The following is a 21,590-nucleotide window of genomic DNA, read 5'->3' on the forward strand; positions in this document are numbered from 1 at the left end:
ACAACTAACCTGCTTTCAACTATCTGGGGAACCTATTGATCTGATGATATCTCCTTTACTTTCCAACAATCTTCTCACCTATGCAACAGCAAAATGTCATGGACTTTCAAGATCAAGTTAGAGATTTTTAGGTTGTTGGGCTGAATTAAGCTTATGACTGAAGCTGTTGTCCACTTCTAAAACCATTTCTGTCCCTCGACTGCCTGTCAGGGGACATGGCTGATCACTTATGGATCAGCAGGCTTAAAGTTGCAACACTCAAATAGAGCTCATCTGAGAGAAAAACAAAGGTTGGTGGTGTTTACAAGTGTGGATGCTGCCTGGTGTGAGGCTTTGAGTGTGTGGAGAATACACCAGGTCAGACGTTCTTAATGTATGGCCCACAGACCCTTCTGAGTCTGCCAAGGTTTAGAACAATAAGTCATTTTAGATAGATTAATAAACTATATATACGTAAAACAGAACATTTTAAAACTGTAAATGTTAAGTACTCTGAATTTGGAGGCTAAAAATTAAGCTGATATCCTTAGTAGCTTGATTAATAGGAGCAGCACAAGTACATCAAACAGAATCCAGTATGGACGATTGGTGGCTTCAAATAGAGCACTGATATGCACTGGCAAAAAGAGAGCATAAATAAATAAAAAAACAAAGCAATATGCTAGAGTCTAGCAAATCGCTTCAGCTAATAAAAATAAAACCAAATATTGAAAAGCTTCAACCTTATCATTGGAATAAAATTACGATTTTTGTATTGCTTGGAGAATTAAACAAATTACAAAATAATGCACAAGTTACTTACCTTCGGTAACGATATATCTGTAAGAAACAGTAGTTGGTGTTAGATTCCTTACCTTAGAATATCCCAAGGCGTCAAACTGGATCCGGAAAGTTTTGGTAGCAGTACCCTTGCGCATCGGTAGGCGTCGTCTGCGGCTCCGCGTCCGTCGTCGGCGTCGTGATCGCCAGGATAACGTCGGACCACTTAGATGCCGCCCTCGCGTGCTGACGTCAGTTCTTGTACATAGTTTTCCGCGCCAGGAACGCAGAGCCATGCCAGAGACCAACACTGGTGCCATGAAACTAGGGCCCTCAAAGGGAGATACCCTAACCCTAGATATCAGTTTGCAGAACGGGGAGGATGGGTTGGGCGGTAAGGAATCCAACACTAACTACGGTTTCTTACAATTATATCGTTATCGAAGGTAAGTAACTGGTGAATCTGAAAGAAACTGGTTTGTGTTAGATTCCTTACCTTAGAATAGATGCCCCAGCAATACCAACCCCGGTGGTGGGTCTGCGAACCAAGATCACACCAGAAAGTCCTGGAGAACGGAACGGCCGAAAAAGCCATCTCTCCGGACTTGGCTGTCCAGGCAGTAGTGTCTACCAAACGTGTGCAGCGAGGCCCACGTAGCTGCCTGACAGATGTCCTGCAAGGGGACTCCCCGGCCCAGGGCAGTAGTAGCCACAGTGGCCTGAGTGGAATGGGCGCGTAGCCCCACAGGAGGCTCCTTCTTGGCCAAAGAGTAACAGACCTTGATGCACAAAACTAACCACCGAGAGATGGTCCGCTTGTGCACCGCCCGTCTAGCGCCCACGTAACCAACAAAGAGCTGGTCGTCCACCCGGAACTGGTGTTTGAAGTCTAGATAAAAGGAGAGCGCACGTTTTGAGTGCAGACGGTGGAGGGATGCGGAGGCGGAAAGAAGGTGGGCAAGGTGATGAACTGCCCGATATGAAAGGCTGTAACCACCTTGGGCAGGAAAGAAGGACGAGTTCTCAAGACAACTTTGTCCGGATGGACAGAGAGGAAAGGAGGTATAGAAGATAGAGCCTGGAGCTCACTCACTCTCCTGGCAGAGGTGATGGCAACCAGGAATGCAGTCTTAAGAGTCAGAAGACGAAGAGGGCAATTGTGAAGTGGCTCGAAAGGAGCCCACATCAAATAGGTTAGAACAAGGTTCAAGTCCCACTGAGGCATCACGAAAGGAACACGAGTAAACATGTGCGTGATGCCTTTCAAGAATCTATTTACAACAGGGGACTTGAAAAGAGAAGGCTGATCAGGAAGCCTCAAGAAGGCTGAAATGGCAGAGAGGTAGCCTTTGACAGTGCCCAGAGCAGAGCCCTGCTGAGCAATAAAAAGAAGAAAGAGGAGAACCTCTGAAAAGGGGGCAGAGAGTGGATCCACAGCCTTTGCTGTGAACCATGCCAAAAATGTGTTCCACCTGCAGGCATATACCAATTTTGTGGAGGGACTCCTGGCTGCCAGAATAACATCACAGACTTCAGGAGGCAAGTCAAATGGCCTCAACTGTCGCTGATCAATCTCCACGCATGTAGCTGGAGACTGGACAGTTTCGGGTGGAGGACCGTCCCCTGCTGCTGCGACAGAAGGTCCCCCTGAAGATGCAGACAAATCGGGGGATCGACTGACATGCTGAGTAGCTCGGGATACCAGTATCTTCGTGCCCAGTCCGGAGTCACAAGGATGACTTGGGCCCGGTCGGGCCGGATCTTCTTCAGCACTCTGGCCACAAGTGGTATAGGCGGAAAGGCATACAACAGACTGCAGCTCCACTCGCGACGAAAAGAGTCTCTGAGCGAGCACCGCCTTGGAAATTCCAACGTGCAAAACTGATGACATTGCGCGTTCTCTCCTGTAGCGAATAGATCTAACCAAGGCTCTCCCCACTGCTGAAAGAGGCCTTGCGCCACGTCCGAGTTCAGACGCCATTCGTGATCCATCATGCACCGGCGGCTGAGTTTGTTCGCCCTGGCATTCAGGGAACCTGCCAGGTGTTGAACCACCAGGGTGACGCCCTGGTGTTCCAGCCATTGCCAGAGGAGCAGAGCCTCCTGACAAAGGGCCCACGACCCCACTCCACCCTGTTTGTTGCAGTATCACATGGCGGTGGTGTTGTCCGTGAACACCTGCACTACACTTCCCCGGACAGAGGGAAGGAATGCTTTCAGTGCAAGCCGGATCGCCCGCAGCTCCAGAAGGTTGATGTGGAGCCGGGACTCCGCCGGAGACCAGAGGCCTCTGATCACCGCCTCTCCCATGTGGCCCCCCAGCCCCGGAGGGACGCATCCGTCACAACTACGGTTGGGGTAGAGAGAGGGATCTGCCGCTGACCCAATCGCGGTCCGTGAGCTACCACTGCAACTGTCTCGCAGTGCCCTCCGAGATCCGGACATGGTTGGACAGGTTGCCCTGATGCTGGGCCCACTGCAACTTCAGGTCCCACTGCAGAGCCCGCATCCGCCACTTGGCGTGATGCACCAGAAGGATGCAGGAGGCCATCAGCCCAACAAGCCGCAGCGTCAACCTGATGAAGATTCGGGATAAAGGCTGAAGGATCAGAATCAGAGCTTGAATATCCCGAACCCGCTGTTCGGGAGGATAAACACGAAACTGCACCGAGTCCAGAACCGCTCCAATGAAGAGGAGCTTCTGAGAGGGGCACAGATGTGACTTCGGCACAATGATGCAGAACCCTAGCAGGTACAGGAGGTCGGCCGTAGTCTGGAGGTGGCCGACGAGTGTCTTGGCCGAGCCCGCCTTCAACAACCAGTCGTCGAGATAGGGGAAGACTGAGACCCCTGATCTGCGCAGTTGAGCTGCGACCACCGCCATCACTTTCGTGAAAACCGGAGGGGTGCTGGTAAGACCAAAGGGGAGCACGGTAAACTGAAAGTGCTTGTGGCCTACCGTGAACCGCAGGTAACGACGGTGGACCGTCAGGACGGGAATATGGAAATATGCGTCCTGCAAGTCCAACGCTACCATCCAGTCTCCAGGGTCCAGGGCAGCTAGGACTTAAGCTAAAGTCAGCATCTTGAACTTCTCCTTTCGAAGGAAGCCGTTGACACTCCAGTGGTCCAAAATAGGACGTAGGCATCCTTTGCCCTTCTGGGGTACCAGAAGGTAGTGGGAGTATCTACCTCGTCCTACTTCTGGCCCAGGAACGCGCTCGTGGGCCCCCTTGGCCAAGAGGGCCATAACTTCCTCCTGCAGAAGTTGCAAGGGATCCCCCGACATGCGTGGTACTGTGGTGGCATGGCTGGAGGGGTTGCCTCGAAGGGGAGGGAGTAGCCCCTTTGGACAATTTGCAGCACCCACCTGTCCGAAGTGGAGCGCCAGTGGAGGAGGTGATGGCGAACCCTGCCCCACACTGGCGTCGAATGGGCCTGAAAGCTCGTACTAGGTGGACTTTGAGGCAGATGTTGCGGGGCGGATGTGGACTGACCTTGCTGTTGTACCCCGGCACCGCCACGGCGGTTACCACGTCCGCGACCGGGTTGATGTTGGTTCTGCCGCCTGTGGCTAGCAGTACGTGTGGGGGCGCCCCTTCCTTGGCCACGAAAGGGGCAAAAAGCAGAAGTTTGCTGGCGTTGGCCGAGGCCAAAGGACTTGGCCGTAGCCCTGGAGTCCTTGAAACGCTCCAGTGCACTGTCCGCCTTGTCGCTAAAGAGGCGGCGGCCATCAAAAGGCATGTCCATATGGGTGGCCTGGACATCCCCCGAAAAGTTGGCAGACCTCAGCCAGGCGTGGCGGCGAACCACCACTGTCGTTGCAATTGCCCTACCCAGCGAGTCCGTGGTATCAAGTCCACACCGTATCGAATAGAGTGCTGCATCCCGTCCCTCCGCTAGGGCTTGGGTAAGCTTTGCCTGGACCTCCACCGGGCACTGTGGCAGCACTTCCGCAACCGTACCTCACAGAGGGGGTGTAACGGACCAAAAGGCAGACGGTGTTGATAGACCGCAACCCCAAACTCAGGGAGGAGAACAGTTTCTTCCCAAACTGATCGTACCTTTTGGATTCCCAATCCGGAGGAGCGGTCGGGAATGCGGTCTGGGATGTAGAGACCTGGATCACCAGGCTCTTGGGGTGGGGTGAACGGACAGGAAGCTGGGGTCGCCCGGAGCCGGGTGGTGGCGTCGGGCCACGTTCCGATCTACAGGAAGGCCCATAGAGAGCTTGGACCAGGTGCCTACCAGAACGTTAGTGAGGGCTTCATTAAACAGCAGGAGAGGCTCCGAGGAGCTTGCCTGCGGTTTGAGCACCTCAGTGAGGTTAGTCCTCAAGGCCGCGACAGGGAGCGCAAGAGCCAAGGCTTTGGCTGCCCTAGTCAACACCACGCTGTAAGCAGCACCCTCCTTCGTAGCCACGGTTGGAGGGGAGACAAATCCAGTGTCGGGCGAAGTGTCCAGACCACTGGCCTCCCCCAGCTCGTCTGCCCAGTCCTGGCTCAACTGGCACTGCAGTGCCAGAGGGTCCTCAGGCCCCTCTCAGTTCTCCTCGTCATCCATCTCCTGATAGTCGGGGAAAAATGATGGAGCCGGGTCGTCGGTGAAGGGTTCACCGATCGGCGTCGAAGCTGGCGCCGGTCCGATGCAGGACCCGGACTGGGGCTGGAATCGGGGACGACGTCATCCGGGGACGGCGTCGGGGGGCGACACCCTTGGGGAAGGCGCCAGCGGAGGGGTCGTAAGGTCGACTGGCGACGTCACGGATTCAAGCCTGGATCCTGAGGAGCCCTGCGGCTTCGGGACCGGAGTCTTTAACGGCGCCGGGCCAAAGCACCTGACGGCACCAGGGCCTGAGCCGCCAGCTCGCTAGGGCTCCCATACGGACCCGCGGGGCCTGAAGGCGCCTCGGCATGGTCCGGAGGGAAGTGCGACCTCATGGCCGTGAGGAAAGCACTAATCTCCTCCGGCGTCACGTGCAGCCCAGGGACCGGCAAGTATGGAGCTGGACGCTGTGCTTGTGGCTCCGGTGGAGTCACGTGGGCAGTGTCACCCGAACCCCCGTCAGCGTCGCGCGAGCATCCGGGGGAGTCGGAAGAGCGATGTCGCTTCTTCGACTTCTTTTTAGTGGTGCCTTGACTTACCTGAGGACTTGGAGCCCGACGAGTGGTGGTGACTCGTCGAGCGGCGATGACTGCGGCGGGAGGCCGACTGCCGGAGCTCGAGTCGCTTATGGAACCGCTCCCGCCTTGCCTTCGAGGTCAAGGCCCGGCAGTCGGGGCACGACTTGGTCGGCCCCGAGACAGTAAAGGCACCGACGGTGGAGGTCGGTCACCGACATCAAGCGGTGACAATCCTCGCAAGGTTTAAACCCAGGCACCCCTACCGGGGAAAAAGTTAGTCAATAAATAAATAGGAGTGCTGCTCTTCCCTGATCTGAGCTTGCTGGTGCGGAAAAAAGAAGAACTGACGCCAGCGCACGAGGGCGGCGTCTAAGTGCTCCGACGAAGTCATCCCGGCGATCAAGACGCCGACGACGGACGCGGAGCCGCAGACGATGCCTACCGACGTGCAAGGGTACTGCTACTTAAAACTTTCCGGATCCAGTCTGACGCCTGGGGATATTCTAAGGTAAGGAATCTAACACTAACCTGGTCTTTCATATTTGTGCATTTGTTTGATGAATACTTGTTTCTGTATTTTTGTGTATTGTTTCAAGATTCTAATCATAGAAATTGCTGAGGTGGGGGGGCTATGGCTTCCAGTAGTGATTTATTAGGTATCCACAGAAGTCAAGAGAATGAGAACTGTTGCACTATCCTATGCCAACCTGACGACAAACTACATTTCCCAATAGTCCTTGAACTCCCATGTTGTTTGGAGACAGCAGCAGTTATCTGGGACTTTCATTCGGAAAAAACAGGGGATTCCCTTTAATCACTGCTGTTTTAGGGCAAGCATGTGTAATATAAAAAACAAGACGTGCTGGGCCAAAAATCAAACGACAACTAATGTAGCAAATAAAAACAAAATTTGTTTGTGAACACAAAAGAGTAATTATTGACAACCATATATCTTGGTGTCCAACCTTCTGTACACTTATTTTCTCACAATGCAGTTGAGGGCATTTAAGTGATGGAAAAGATGTTTTTTTTAAATACATACATATATTAAGAAACAAGCATAATGAATATCCTTACAGGAAAAATCGATGGTGGTTTTAAGTATTTGTTTTAGAAGTCTAAACTCCACCTAAGAGGTCGCCTGGGAAATAAACAAGTAGCCTTCTTGTGTGCCAGATTAGACACTTCCCCCAATCCAAACAATTATAAGAATGAATCTTTGGTTAGCTCCTCCACAGCAAATAAAGAGTACACATTTCAGCCTGTATAACTTTGAAGGCCTCATCAGGACCAGCGTTTGATAGGTGATCAATAATTCTAAAATCAAAAAATACTATGTATGACACGTTAAATCTTCTCTTGCGTTACTAAACGCTAAACTCAAACATACTTTGGTCTACTTATATTTGTGTCTTATTTGGCACAAAAGAAAGCTAAAACAACATGCAGAACTTTCAGGTCAGATCACTAAAATATCTCAGATTGCCTTTAGGGACCCACTTCGACTTACATTGTCAGTGCCCAGCACAGTCACAAGTACGAGTGGTGGTATCCAGTGTCTATGTTCTTATCATATTTCTGTTTCCCTGTTTCTACTACTAGGCCCTCAAATTCTTGTGGTCTGTGGATAGTGGTGGAGGCGGTGAAGAGGTCATCGATGATAAGTGCAAGCTTAGTACTTTCTGGCGCTGGCAAGACCATTTTTGTTGCGGTTTTGAAGTGCTTGTTGCAGTACTAAATGTTGTGGCAAACTGTATCCATCACTGTTAGGATGTTAAAAAAACTGCTTGCCAGCAAGACTATTTCCAAGTAAATGGCTTGAGACCCTACTCTGCTTAAGTCTTTCTATTGAGACTGCTTTCGCACCAAAGTGAACCTCATCAAACTGCATTCCTTTAAACTAATTTGTACATCCTTTCAATTGTATCCATGCAAGGCAATGGGTGACCACTTCTGTACTCGTCAACCTCGCTACTAAATCCTCCTCATCTAATCTAGTCTTCATCAAACACCTTTATGCTTATTTGCCACACCCTCTGAGCTGAAAGAATGGCTGCTTCATTTGCTCTAGTACTACTATGTCCTCCGCAAGTTCTCATGAACATGGGAGAACTTAGCCACACAGGAAGTATTCAATGTTCTCAAAACCAAGCTATCTGACAACACTTTCTTTCAACTAGAGTAGTTATATTTTGATATGCTATTCTTTGGGGCATTGGGAAAAACATAAGTTTCCTTTTCGCCAAAAACTAAAGAGTGAGTGGACTCTGTGGAGTTGGATGTGCTAGGACTTTAGAGTTTGATGGTGCTGATGTGTTTAAAATGTTGTCCAGTACTACCTAGTTCAATTCAGTTTTATCATGTTGCTAATAGGAGAAATTGAGCCTGTAAGTAAAGACTCAACTCAAAGACCTGCATGGTAAGGATTTCTGATCAATTATACTAAATTTCCACTGTTGTTGATGGTACCTCCAAACTTTCTGCTGGCTATTCCTAATTACTGCATAATAAGATAACTAGTAATGAAAAGGTACTACTTTAGAAGGCTTAGGTGGGGTTACCTTTCAAGGAGATGACAAACCCATCTGCATTCTTAAGATCTAAGTACAAGCCACGTTGGAGTTTATTCTTGGGAGATTAATTGCCTCATTGTGACAGCACATATAGGGCCCGATGTAGGTAAATCTAATTTACCGATTCATAAATACCGAATTTTACCGATTCGGTAGTTATGAATCGGTAAATTAGATGTAGATTAAAAAAAATCGGTAATTTTTACCCTTCGGTAGGATTCGGTATTTACCGATTCGGTAAATACCAGATCGGTATTTGCCATTGATTCCTATGGGCCTTGAAGCCCATAGGAATCAATAGCAAATACTGATTCGGTAATTACCTAATCGGTAAAATTACCGATTTGACAGGGGGAACAGGGTGTCACTTTGACACCCTGTTGCACCGATGTTTCAGGCTTGTGTGCCATGTGACACACAGACATGCCCTTAGGGCATGTCTGTGTGCCACATGGCACAGGTGTACATGCACAGATGTGCATGTACACAGGGATTCGTTATTTACCATGTAATAGTATTACATGGTAAATACCGAATCCTGAATGCCCTGTAGCACTGTTACAAGTGCTACCTACATTTGAAAATACATATTCGGTAATTTTACCGCTCGGTAAATTTACCGAATCGGTAAAATTTACATATTCGGTAAATTTACCGATTCTGTAATTTTACCGATTCGGTAAAATTACCGAATATATAAGTTTTCTGCACCCCTACATAACAATGTCCAAATACCGGTCGGAAACGGCCGAAAATCGGTATTTTCGGCCGTTTCCGACTGGTATTCGGGCACCTACATTTGGCCCATAATTCTTTAACTCCAGGAGCATAACTTACTTGTTAATGTGCAGGTGCTGTATCACAGACATGTATGAAATCTTATTTGAAAGGCTGTATGCAAAAGGTTGGCAGCCTGCAAAGGGTTGGGTGTAAGGCCTGCAGCTAACTTCCGCTGTGCAAGGCTGAAAGCCGTGTGCAGTGGAGGTAGGCCGCTCAATATCGTTTCGATGCACGTCCTGGTTGATCACCAGGCCCCATTCACAACCATCTCTCCAAAAGTCTAAAGGTTACGAGCAGTAGGGACTGTCCATCCACAGAAGATTGAGTGTAGGCCTGGCCATAGGTCAGGCCTTGCGGGTGAGCCCTGCTGCATAAAGCCAAGGTTGTGCATAGTGGGGGTTAGTCACCCCAGAGTATTGGACGAAGGAACTGGCGCCAGGCCCTGCTGCCAACCATTGCCGCACTTAGCTAAAGGATATGTGCAGTAGAGTTTGCCACACACTGATGTCTAGACTCAGGGACTGGCTGTACGTTAGGTCCTCCAACCAGTCCCCAATGAGCATGCAGAAGGGGCTGTCAGTCTGTGGAGAGTTGGCCAAAGGCTGTATGCACTAAGCGCTTGCCTAGCATCGAGGCCTGGGCACTCGGCCTATCCCTGAAGCTCACTGCTGTGTTACCTGGCCAAAGGCAGAGCACTGGTAGCTCTGGAGGTTGTGATCAGAGTGAGGTCATATTTGGTGGTCAAAACGAATGAATAACGGGCGAACGAGTTGTGGTTAACTTAACTAAAAATAACAAGCAAATGTCGGTGGTTTTTAGATTTTGTTTTGTAACCATAACTGAACTTTAACGGTGTTTTTTGCAGTGAATACTGTATCCATATGTAAATCGAAAGGGTGAAGAGTCCAAGATGTCTAAATTATGAGCAGCACCCTTCAAAAACCTATCACAGACCGTTTTTTCTCAATTTTAGGCTGCATTTAGTAACAAAAAACGTTTCTAAAGAACAAGTTACTTACCTTCGGTAACGCTTTTTCTGGTGGATACAGTATCTGCCTGTGGATTCCTCACCTTGTGAATATCCCCCTGCGTCAGCAACGTTCGGAAAATTATTTTGTAGCACGCCGGCGTGGACGACGTCATAGGAGCACGGCATCGAGCGCAACTCCGACTGACGTCACAGACTCCTTATTAGGTCTACGTTGGCATGATGACGTCAGTTCCGTCCTTTTTTCCATGCCTTCGAGGCACCAGGACGGACCAATGACAGTAGATATATACATATACAGTGTACACAGTACATAATATCCAAAATTACACATTTGGTGTGTAGACTATGCATGAAAAACACAATATTTATATGTAGGCGGGTGGGCATGTGAGGAATCCACAGGCAGATACTGTATCCACCAGAAAAAGCGTTACCGAAGGTAAGTAACTTGTTCTTCTGATGGATACATCTGCCAGTGGATTCATCACCTTGTGAATAGAGTCCCACAGCAGTCCCCACTCCCGGAGGAGGGTGTCCACTCTCCTATTCCAGAAAATCCTGGAGGACAGAATGCACAAAGTGGCCGTCCCTCCTCACTTCGGAATCTAAGCAGTAATGCTTCGCAAATGTGTGGAGGGAAGCCCAAGTCGCAGCTCTACAAATGTCCTCTACAGGTACACCCCTAGACAAAGCAGATGTAGAAGACTTTGCTCTAGTGGAGTGAGCTCTTATACCCTCTGGAGGCTCCTTACCCGCCAGGGAGTAGCAGACCTTGATGCATAGTATAATCCATCTTGAAAGTGTGCGAATGTACACAGCTCTTCCTTTTCTGCAGCCAGCAAATCCAACAAGAGCTGGTCATCCACTCGATAGTCTCTTGTCCTTATCAAGATAAAAGCTCACCACCCTCTTAGGGTTTAGGCGGTGAAGTCTCTCCTCCTCCTTGGAAGGGTGAGGGGGAGGATAGAAGGTAGGTAGGGTAATGGACTGTCCTAGATGGAAGGGAGTTACCACCTTAGGCAGAAAAGCAGCCCTGGTCCTAAGAACCATTCGTTCAGCATGAATGGTCAAGAATGGGGGCTTTGAACTAAGAGCTTGAAGCTCACTTACCCTCCTTGCCGAGGTAATTGCAACCAGGAAGACCGTCTTAAAAGATAAAAGTCTCATAGGACACTTGTGCAAAGGTTCGAAAGGAGAACCCATCAGAAAAGTAAGCACAAGATTCAAGTCCCATTGAGGGACAATAAAGGGAGAAGGAGGAAATTTATTTGTAAGACCCTTCAGAAACCTTAGAACCACAGGAGATTTAAATAAGGACGGCTGATCAGGCAGGCAGATAAAAGCCGACAAGGCTGAAAGATAACCTTTGACCGTAGCCACAGCAAACCCTTGCTGAGCCAAAGTAAGTGCAAACTGAAGAATATCAGACAACCAAGCCCTCAAAGGATCAACGGACTTCTCCCCACACCAAGTAACAAAGTTAGACCATCAATAAGAATAGATAGATTTGGTGGAATCACGCCTGGCCGATAGAATGACATCCACCACGTCATGTGGGAGAGAAAAGGAATTCAGGTTGCCCCGTTCAATCTCCAGGCATGAAGGTGTAAGGTCTGGAGGTGGGGGTGTAGAACCTGCCCCTCCATCTGAGAGAGGAGATCTGCCCTGAGAGGGAGACGAAGCGGCGGGCACGAGGAGAGGTGGAGAAGATCTGTGTACCACACCCTTCTTGGCCAATCCGGGGTGATCAAAATAACTTGGGCCCGGTCTTGGTGAATCTTCCTCAGAACCCGAGGAATCAAGGGTATGGGAGGAAACGTGTCAAGGAGTTGTGAGTCCCAACTCAACTGAAACGCGTCTCCCAAGGCTCCCTGCATCGGAATATGGGGACTGCAGAATGACGGGTAGTGAGCATTCTCGTCAGTGGCGAACATGTCCACCCGAGAGTTTCCCACGTCCGAAAGACATGACGAACTACCTCTGGATGAAGCCTCCACTCGTGGTCGGCTGAGAACTGCCGACTGAGATTGTCTGCATGCACGTTCAGAACTCCGGCCAGATGATTTGCCATGAGACAAATCTGATGAACCTGAACCCAGGACCAGAGACGCAGAGCCTCTCTGCAGAGACTGCGACCCTACTCCTCCTTGCTTGCTGACATACCACATCGCGGTGGTGTTGTCCGTCAGGACCTGAACCGACCGCGAAGGGAAGGGAGGAAGGCCTTGAGCGCTAGACGTATCGCCCGCGACTCTAGAAGGTTGATGTGAAGCAACCTTTCCTCTGGAGACCAAAGACCCTTGATCTCCAGATCCCCCAGATGAGCACTCCACCCTAGAGTGGATGCATCCGTTATCACCGTGGCCACCGATGGAGGTAGTTGGAAGGGCTTTCTTTGAGACAGATTGCCCTCCACGCTCCACCAAGACAGATCCGCTGCAGTTTCTCTGGAGATCCTGATCGACTCAGAGATCTCCATTGTGTTGATACCACTGCCTGCGGAGGCACCACTGGAGGGTCCTCATGTGGCAGCGTGCATGGTTGACCAGCAGAATGCAGGAAGCCATCAGACCGAGCAGACGAAGGACCTTCAAGACTGGAACGACCGCTCCATTGTGAAATAAAAGAATCATGTCCTGTATGTCGCGGATCCGTTGTGGAGGAGGGAATGCCCAACATACAGTTGTATCCAGTACCGCACCAATGAACAGGTTGCGCTGGGAGGGCACCAGGTGAGATTTGGGTACATTTATCGAAAAACCCAACATGTACAACAACTGAGTTGTGACTTGCAGATGACGGATCACATTCTCTGGAGATTCCAACTTGATTAGCCAATCATCCAGATAAGGGAATACTGGAATCCCTGACCTTCTGAGATGTGCCGCCACCACAGCCATCACCTTGGTAAAGACTCGAGGCGCAGAAGTAAGATCAAACGGAAGGACCACAAACTGGTAATGCTGCGATCCCACCGTACAACGGAGATACTTCCTGTGCGACTTCAGGATTGCGATGTGAAAATATGCATCCTGCAAGTCGATCAACACCATCCAGTCTTCTTCCAGCAGCGCTTGAAGAATCTGCGCAAGGGTGAGCATCTTGAACTTCTCCTGCTTCAGGTAAAGGTTCAAGATCCTGAGATCCAGGATTGGACGAAGTCTGCAATCCTTTTTGGGGATCAGGAAATACCGGGAGTAGCATCCCTGACCCCTTTCTTGCTCCGGAACCACCTCTATCGCACCCTTTCTCAACAATGCCAGGACTTCCTCCTGCAGAAGTAGCAGGTGGTCCTCCGAGCAAAAACCTTGGCAAGGAGGGTAATTCTGAGGGAATTCCCGAAAGGGAAGTGCATACCTATTCTCCACAAGATTGAGAACCCAAAGTTCTGACGTGACTGATTCCCAATCCTGTAGAAAATAGGTAAGCCGACCCCCTACAGGACCCGCATGATCCGGAATGGCGGATCTAGGGCTGCTTTGCTGTAGTAGGAGGGGGCTGGGTAGAGGAAGAGGAGGAGGAGACCTGACGTCCTCGAGGACGACCTCTTTGTTTTCCCCTGTAAGATTTATACAACGGATTTTGTTGCTGCGCTGTTGCTGTGATTGCTTGTAGGGACGAAAAGAAGATCTTCCAAAGCCCCTATATCTTTTGCCCACAGATCCTCTAGTATGCAAACCCAAAGATCTGGCTGTAGCCCTGCTGTCCTTGAACCTCTCCAATGCAGCGTCAGCTTTTTTACCATAAAGGCCTGAGCCATCAAAGGACAAATCCATTAAAGAACCTGAACATCCGCAGAGAACTCGGAAGTCTTCAGCCAGGCAGCTCTTCTGGTGGCAATCGAAGACCCCATGACTCTAGCCACCGAATCCGCTGTGTCCATACCACTCGGTATGACCTGCCGAGCAGCAGCCTGCGTGTCAGAAATCACTTCATTAAAATTCTTTCTGTCCTCCTCAGGAAGCTTAGGAGACAGCTGTTTAACAGTATCCATCAAAGCATGGATATATCGACCCAGCAAACAAGTGGCATTTGTAGATTTTAGGGCCATACTGCCTGACGAAAACACATTTTTTTGCATTTTGGTCCTGCTTTTTGGAATCCTTATCACCAGGCACCTGGGGAAAAGCACCTGCAGATCTTTTAGAGCAGGCAAACTCTCCAAACTCTCTGGTAAGGGATAAGTAGACAAAAATTAAGGGTCACCAGGAGCCACTCTATAACACCTTGCAACGGCCTTAGAAACTGCAGGAGCCGTAAGTGGTCTATTCCATACCTCCAAGATGGGATCCGTTAGAGGCTCAGTAAAAGGAAGTATAGGCTCAACCACAGATGAAGGAGAATGGAGGACTTCAGTCAGAATGTTCGACTTATACTCAATAGATGGCAAAGTGAAATTCAACAGATCTGCAGCCTTTTTAATTACCACATGGTAGGGAGTCACATCTTTCGAAGGAGCATCAGACACCGTGGCCAATTCCCAATCAGGAGACAGTTCTAGACCACTTGCATCTCGTAGATCGTCAAAATAATCCTCCTGATCTTGAAGCTCACCTTCTTCAATCTCAGCTTCCCCATAGCTCTTCTCCTTAGTCGGATCCGGCATAGACTCCGTAGGAGCCGGAGCAGGCGTAGAATGTGGAGCTGGAGCCGGCGTCGAACTTCTAGTTGGATCTCGAGGTCGTTCCGGAGCCGGTGAAGCCGTAAAGAGCGTCGATGACTACGGCGGCGCCGAGAGATGCCAAGGTGGAGCCGGAGCTGGCATAAACTGCAAGAACGGCGCCGGAGCATAGGCTTGGGGAACCCCCAAATTGTATGCCAACGGACCCATGGGACCAGCCGGTGCTCCAGAGGGGTACATGGCTCTCGCATAAACACCATACATGGCGTTTAAAAAATGCGAAGGGTCCTGTCCTGGACCCGGAAAAGGAAGGTACGAACCCACCGGCTGCTCCAGAGGAGGCTGCACCGGAATAGACTCCTCTCGTCCCTCGGGTTGGTAAACCGGAGTCGTCAAACCCTGAGCAATAGGAACTTCTTCTTCTTCCTCATGTCCCGAAGACTGATACTGATCCGGAGACGGATTCGACATCGGAGCCGCTGAATGCTCCCGTGACTCCAAAGGCGAGGCCTCACCAACAGGATTCTGAATTGGAGAAGGAAATACCATGTCCTTACGATGCCTTCTAGAAGACGACTTCGTTTTCGAATCCGACTCCTTACCGGAATGGTGCCTTGAACTATGCTTCCTTCTCTTATGCTTTTTCTTAGATGATCTGGGAGCATGTCCCGAAGTTGACTTCGAAGCCGACCTCGACCGAGACCACGACTTTGACTTCGGGCGTCTCGACCTCAAACTCTTCCTGGCATCCTTACCCTTCAATTTAGCAACAAGAAGTTTTACCTCACGTTCCCGAAGAGCCTTTGGGTTCATCTTCAAACAGGATCCACAACCCTGGACGTCGTGATCCGAAACTAGACACCATAGACAGTCACCCTGCGGATCTGTAATGGACATCCTCTTTCCGCATGAATCACACGGCTTAAACCCGGTCTTCAACGACATCACGACAGACGACAGCATCACCGAAGAGATACAGAAAACACACAATAGTAACAAAGTTACTATCAACTCAAAAGAAGATCCCTCGAAACCGTTAGCGTCGACGACGTGGAAAAAAGGGAACTGATGTCATCACGAAGACGTAGGCCTAATAAGGAGTCAGTGACGTCAGTCGGAGTCGCGCGCGATGCCGTGCTCCTATGACGTCGTCCACGCCGGCGTTTTACAAAAGAATTTTCCGACGCTGCTGACGCAGGGGGATATTCACAAGTTGAGGAATCCACTGGCAGATGTATCCATCAGAAAAGTATATTGTAGGACCCATGACATAAAATATAGTCTCCATGTCTAAGTAATGAGGAAAAGTGCAACATCATAGGCGTGCATTATAAGAATAAAAGAAGCACCCCGTCCCTTTAAGGCTCTAGTGGTTTCCACTATCAATGATGCCTCAGGTAATCAGTTTTTTTTTTCCGGCTCACGTGGGTGGGATTCAGGAATACATTGGAAATTTTCACACCTGTTTTTTTTATGTGGCATTTATATAAGAATTCATTAATGTTTGCTTAAACTAAATGTCTTTACCTTCTAGTAGGCGGTGTACGGTATTTTCTCTTTTATATAGGATTTTTCCAGCCAGAAGTCCCCACAATACAGAGATGTCAGTTTAGCTGCTTAACTTGATGAAACTGTCAATAGAATCGCTCTTTAAGTCAAGCTATTTAAGTAAGGATCTTCAAGACATTATGCAGCCATGAACTGTGGAACAACAATGCAGCCAATCCAACTAGCCGCACACATCCCTTACTGAGATGACATTTCAGGCAGAGAAACCAAATTCCGTGCACACATGGAGGTCTTGCTGTGAGATCACAAACATCCCCAAGATCCATACCTCAGTTTCTCTATTGACCAGTAATGTGTGGCCCCATTCTTCAAGTCTTGGACTTCAACTGCCACCACGGTTCGAGGGAATGAATGGTCATCCCAAACCCTGCCAGACTGTGCGGGCATCAGCTCTGGTGGCAACGGAGAATACAGCGTATCTGTCAGGAGCACAAACTGAAACTGCACCTGGAGATAGAAATTCAAAACAAACAATGTAACAAATAAACATGTATCAGGGACAATATGTGGCAACCTACTGCTGGCAAGGTAAAAGCCAACCATGCTGGTACCACTGCTCTCAGAAGATGGTTCACCACCCGCTGTTATACGGTTTCCCTATGCACTCTTCACACTTCTATGCATTGAAAGCTAAATACTGTCTCACTGACAGGTGCTAGAATTATTGCCTTTACAATAGTCGGATTTTGGCAAAATATTGCTTTAGTGCATTTGGTTCCCAACTCGGGAGACGGTCACTTCAGTGCTCAGCCGGATTGCAGTTCACATGCCACACCTCACCTTTTTCTTGAGCTCCACGCTGATAGCATTGGCCTCCTTTAGGTAAACTGCATTGCCCCAGAGTAGATCACGCAGCGAGGTGAATTGATGATGCTTCCATTTCCCAAAGGCCCATTCTGCCAACTCGTACTGGTGAGCTGACCAGGGCACTGAAAAAAATTGAGAACAGACATCCCAGTCACAAGCATGTACCATGAAGGTGATGAAGATTATAAAGTCAAGTTACTTACTTTGGTAATGATTATTCTAATAGGTATTATGCATCAGTCTACAAAACATTCATCTTTGAAGCTGCTCGAAGTGTCAAACTGGATGCAGAAACAAAGTTCTGCAACAACGCCCAACTATTGGCAGGTAAGCACCACCACAGTACGAAGAGAGAGAAAAAGAACATAGTTTCATGCAAAAGTGATGCCACTGGTCCATAAAGGGGCCACCCTCATAAGTGATAACCATTTCGGCTCTACACGTGCTTTGTTACTGATTAAACTGTTATTTCTTGCTCCAGCGCATTGAATATATAGTTGTTCCTATTTTCTAAATTCTACATAGTTTAAGCCCTTCAAGATATGGGTTTAGGGAAACTTTCTTTATCCATGGATGGATGCAGTGGTGAAAACAATAAAGGCAACAATATTTTGTAATAGGTTAAAATATGAATCCACCTTGAGTGGGAGGAATGGTTGAATTTTCAGAATTACCATGCCCAGCAGGATAGATGTTCTACAACAGCTTTTAATGTTACTTTGAACACATTTCGGCAATCTTTATACATGCTCGGAGGGTCACATACTTTCGGTTAATTTTGATGTTCTCATGCTTCGTTTTAAACCTGTTTTTAACATGATTACTTGAATTGTGAGCCCCCATTTATACTCTGATTTATATTTTCATCAGCAGAAGCCTTCTTTAGGCAGCCACACCATTAGTTGTTTTTGAAGGCACGTTCCTTATGCGTACGGTTCGGTACTGCGCTCAGTGCAGTGAATGTGCCAAACACACAACCGTCTGCTCCTGTGCGCTCCCGGACTGCGCGCAGCATCTACAGATGGTTCCAATCATATGAACGACTGCATGTGAAGAGTTCTCAGTTGTGTGCTATTTCAGAGCTTGTCTGCTTAGTCTCCTGCCTCTCTCAGAAGGAGTTTGGGGTTACCTCCTCCCTTTCGTCTTCTGCCCAATATCATATCTGGAAAATCTAGCAATGGTGAGCTTAGCTGAGACGCTGTTGGACACAACTTTACCTTAAGACCTTGATACGGAGACCCTGGTGAACTCATTAAATTCCTGCATGCTTTCTAATAATTCCCAAGTCTCCATATAGAAAAACACCATGGATAAGCGCTCACAGCCATTATGTGTTTGGTTTTCTGAAGATTAGGCCTCTCTGAAACACTCATTGGATTCCACCGAACACCTTTGGCATAAAGTTTACAATCCCACCTCAAAATCAAATAGGCTGGGCTAAGTCATTAAAGTGACCATTAACAAGGCAAAGTCTGCTCACTGTTAAAAAATCTTTAGGACTCTGAAAATACCCTCTGCTATGTTCTTTGTTATAAAACAATTTACAAATCCAAAAAGTGGCCATAATCCCTCCATGCAACACAATTGTGGACTTCTTTGTTGACAAAATCTCTGCACTTTCAGCATCACTGCAGGGCAATTTGGGCCCTGTTGGAGTACTTAGCCTTTCTTCCCTTCCTCCTTCTCCCCCTTGTCCCCAGTGAACCTGCCAACTACAAGGGCATCCCTTGAGGCAGACAGTTTCCAGTCTATTTTGAACAGCAGTGACCTTCCAGTTCACCTACCAACCCCCTCTCTTCTCAGATCCATAAAGATCTGTGACTACCTCTAGCCATCCTCAATGTTTCCTCATCTGCAGGCACTGTTCCCAGAAGGCTCAAAACATGCTTATCACCTCAATCTTGAAGAAATCTTCTTTGGATGCCGACACCATGATACCAGGCTCATTTTCCAAATTCTATATATGGTGACGTTACTGGAGCAATGGGTTTTCCTACAGCTCCAGGAATTTGTAGCCGTCACCACAGCTCCCCACCTGGCGCAGCTTAGGTTTGATCCTGGTTTCAGTACTGAGTTAGCTGTTGTGTTGGTCATAGACGAGCTGCATTATTAAGAAAACTGTAATGTGCTAGCTGCATTGTTCTTGTTAGATCTCTCCATAGCCTTTGATACAGTGAATCATCATATTCTTCTTGAGAGGCTGGTAGAAATGGAGATCTGCAGCACTGCATTCACCTAATTCTCCAACTTCCTCTCCCAAAGATCCTTTCAGGTATAAATTTCCCTATTCACATCCACTGGCAGAACCTCAGATTGTGGAGTTCCCCAAAGTTCTATCCTGTCTCCACTTTTGTTCCATCTGTATATGTATCCTTTGTCTTATCTGACCCAAGCCAGTGGTTTTGACTCGTTGCACAAGTTACTTACCTTCGGTAACGATATATCTTTAAGAAACAGTAGTTAGTATTAGATTTCTTACCTTAGAATATCCCCAGACGTCAGTCTGGATCCGGAAATTTTAGCGTAGCAGTACCCCTGCACGTCGGTAGGCGTCGTCTGCAGTTCCGCGTCAGTCGTTGGCGCTGTGAAGACGTCGCCAGAGTACTTAGACGCCGCCCTCGCGCGCTGACGTCAGTTCTTATACACAGCTTTTCCGCGCCAGAAACGCAGAGCCATGATAAAAACCAACACTGGTGCCATGAAACTAGGGATGACCTTAACCCTAGATATCGGTTCGCAGAACGGGGAGGATGGGTGTGGCGGTATGCCATCTAATACTAACTACTGTTTTACAGATATATCGTTACCGAAGGTAAGTAACTTGTGCATCTGAAAGAAACAGGTTAGTATTAGATTCCTTACCTTAGAATAGATACCCAGCAATCCAACCCCGGTGGTGGGTCTGCGAACCAATAATCAAACCAGAAAGTCCTGGAGAACGGAACGGCCGAAAAAGCCATCTCTTCCGGACTTGGCTGTCCAGGCAGTAGTGTCCTGCGAACGTGTGCAGCGAGGCCCACGTAGCTGCCTGACAGATGTCCTGCAAGGGGACTCCCCGACCCAGAGCAGTAGTAGCCGCCGTGGCCCGAGTGGAATGGGCATGGAGCCCGACAGAAGTCTCCTTTTTAGTCACTGAATAACAAGCCTTGATGCACAAGACGACCCATCGGGAAATGGTCCGTTTGTGCACCGCCCGTCACTTCTTAGCGCCCACGTAACCAACAAAGAGTTGGTCATACACCCGTATCTGGCGTGTGCGATCGAGATAGTATGAGAGCGCGCGTTTGGGGTCCAGACGGTGGAGCCTCTCTTCCTCTTTCGAGGGAAGCGGAGGCAGAAAGAAAGTGGGTAAGGTGATGGACTGCCCAATGTGGAAGGCTGCGACTACCTTGGGCAGGAAAGAGGGTCGCGTCCGCAACACAACTTTGTCCGGATGGACAGAAAGGAAAGGAGGTTGTGAAGAAAGGGCCTGGAGCTCACTCACTCTCCTGGCAGAGGTGCTGTCAACCAGGAATGCAGTCTTAAGGGTAAGAAGACGAAGAGGACAGTTATGAAGTGGCTCGAAGGTAGTGCACATCAGATAAGTTAGAACAAGGTTCAAGTCCCACTGAGGCCTAACGAAAGGAACAGGGGGGAACATATGAGTGATGCCCTTCAAGAACCTATTTACAACTGGGGACTTGAACAAAGAGGGCTGATCAGGGAGCCTTAAGAAGGCGGAAATGGCAGAGAGGTAGCCCTCGATAGTGCCCAGAGCAGAGCACTTCTGGGTAAGAGAAAGAAGAAAGAAGAGAACCTCAGAAAGAGGGGCAGAGAAGGGATCCACAGCCTTTGCTGTGCACCATGCCACAAATTTGTTCCACCTGCAGGCGTATACCGATTTTGTGGAGGGACGCTTGGCTGCCAGAACAACATCACAGACTTCAGGAGGCAAGTCAAATGGCCCCACTGTCGCTGATCAATCTCCACGCATGGAGGTGGAGTCTGGACAGGTTCGGGTGGAGGACCGTCCCCTGCTGCTGCGACAGAAGGTCCTCCTGAAGAGGCAGACGAATCGGGGGATCTACTGACATGCTGAGTAGCTCAGGATACCAGCATCTTCGAGCCCACTCCGGATCCACAAGGATGACTTGGGCCCAGTCGCGCCTGATCTTCTTTGCACTCTAGGCAGAAGTGGTATAGGCAGAAAGGCGTACAACAGACAGCAGCTCCACTCGCGATGAAAAGCGTATCCGAGCGAGTGCCGCCTTGAAAATTCCAACGCGCAGTACTGATGACATTGTGCGTTCTCTTCTGTGGCGAATAGATCTAACCAAGGCTCTCCCCACTGCTGAAAGAGACCTTGCGCCATGTCCGAGTTCAGACGC

The 21,590-nt window shown here is 48.9% G+C and overlaps 1 protein-coding gene across 4 annotated transcripts in view; it reads right to left on the bottom strand.

Moving 5' to 3' along the window:
• Positions 1–21,590, bottom strand: part of KIF1B (kinesin family member 1B) — a 1,137,443-nt gene that overhangs the window by 568,728 nt on the left and 547,125 nt on the right. For all 4 annotated transcript variants that reach the window (XM_078642264.1, XM_078642262.1, XM_078642263.1 and 1 more), the window contains 2 exons: positions 17,197–17,345; positions 16,685–16,863 (listed from right to left, as the gene is read on the bottom strand). In XM_078642264.1, the coding sequence (XP_078498390.1) occupies positions 16,685–16,863; positions 17,197–17,345 (328 nt within the window). The remainder of the gene's footprint in view (positions 1–16,684; positions 16,864–17,196; positions 17,346–21,590) is intronic.

Source organism: Lissotriton helveticus, chromosome 5_1, assembly GCF_964261635.1.
Source record: "Lissotriton helveticus chromosome 5_1, aLisHel1.1, whole genome shotgun sequence".
In the NCBI taxonomy this organism is placed as follows: Eukaryota; Metazoa; Chordata; class Amphibia; order Caudata; family Salamandridae; genus Lissotriton; species Lissotriton helveticus.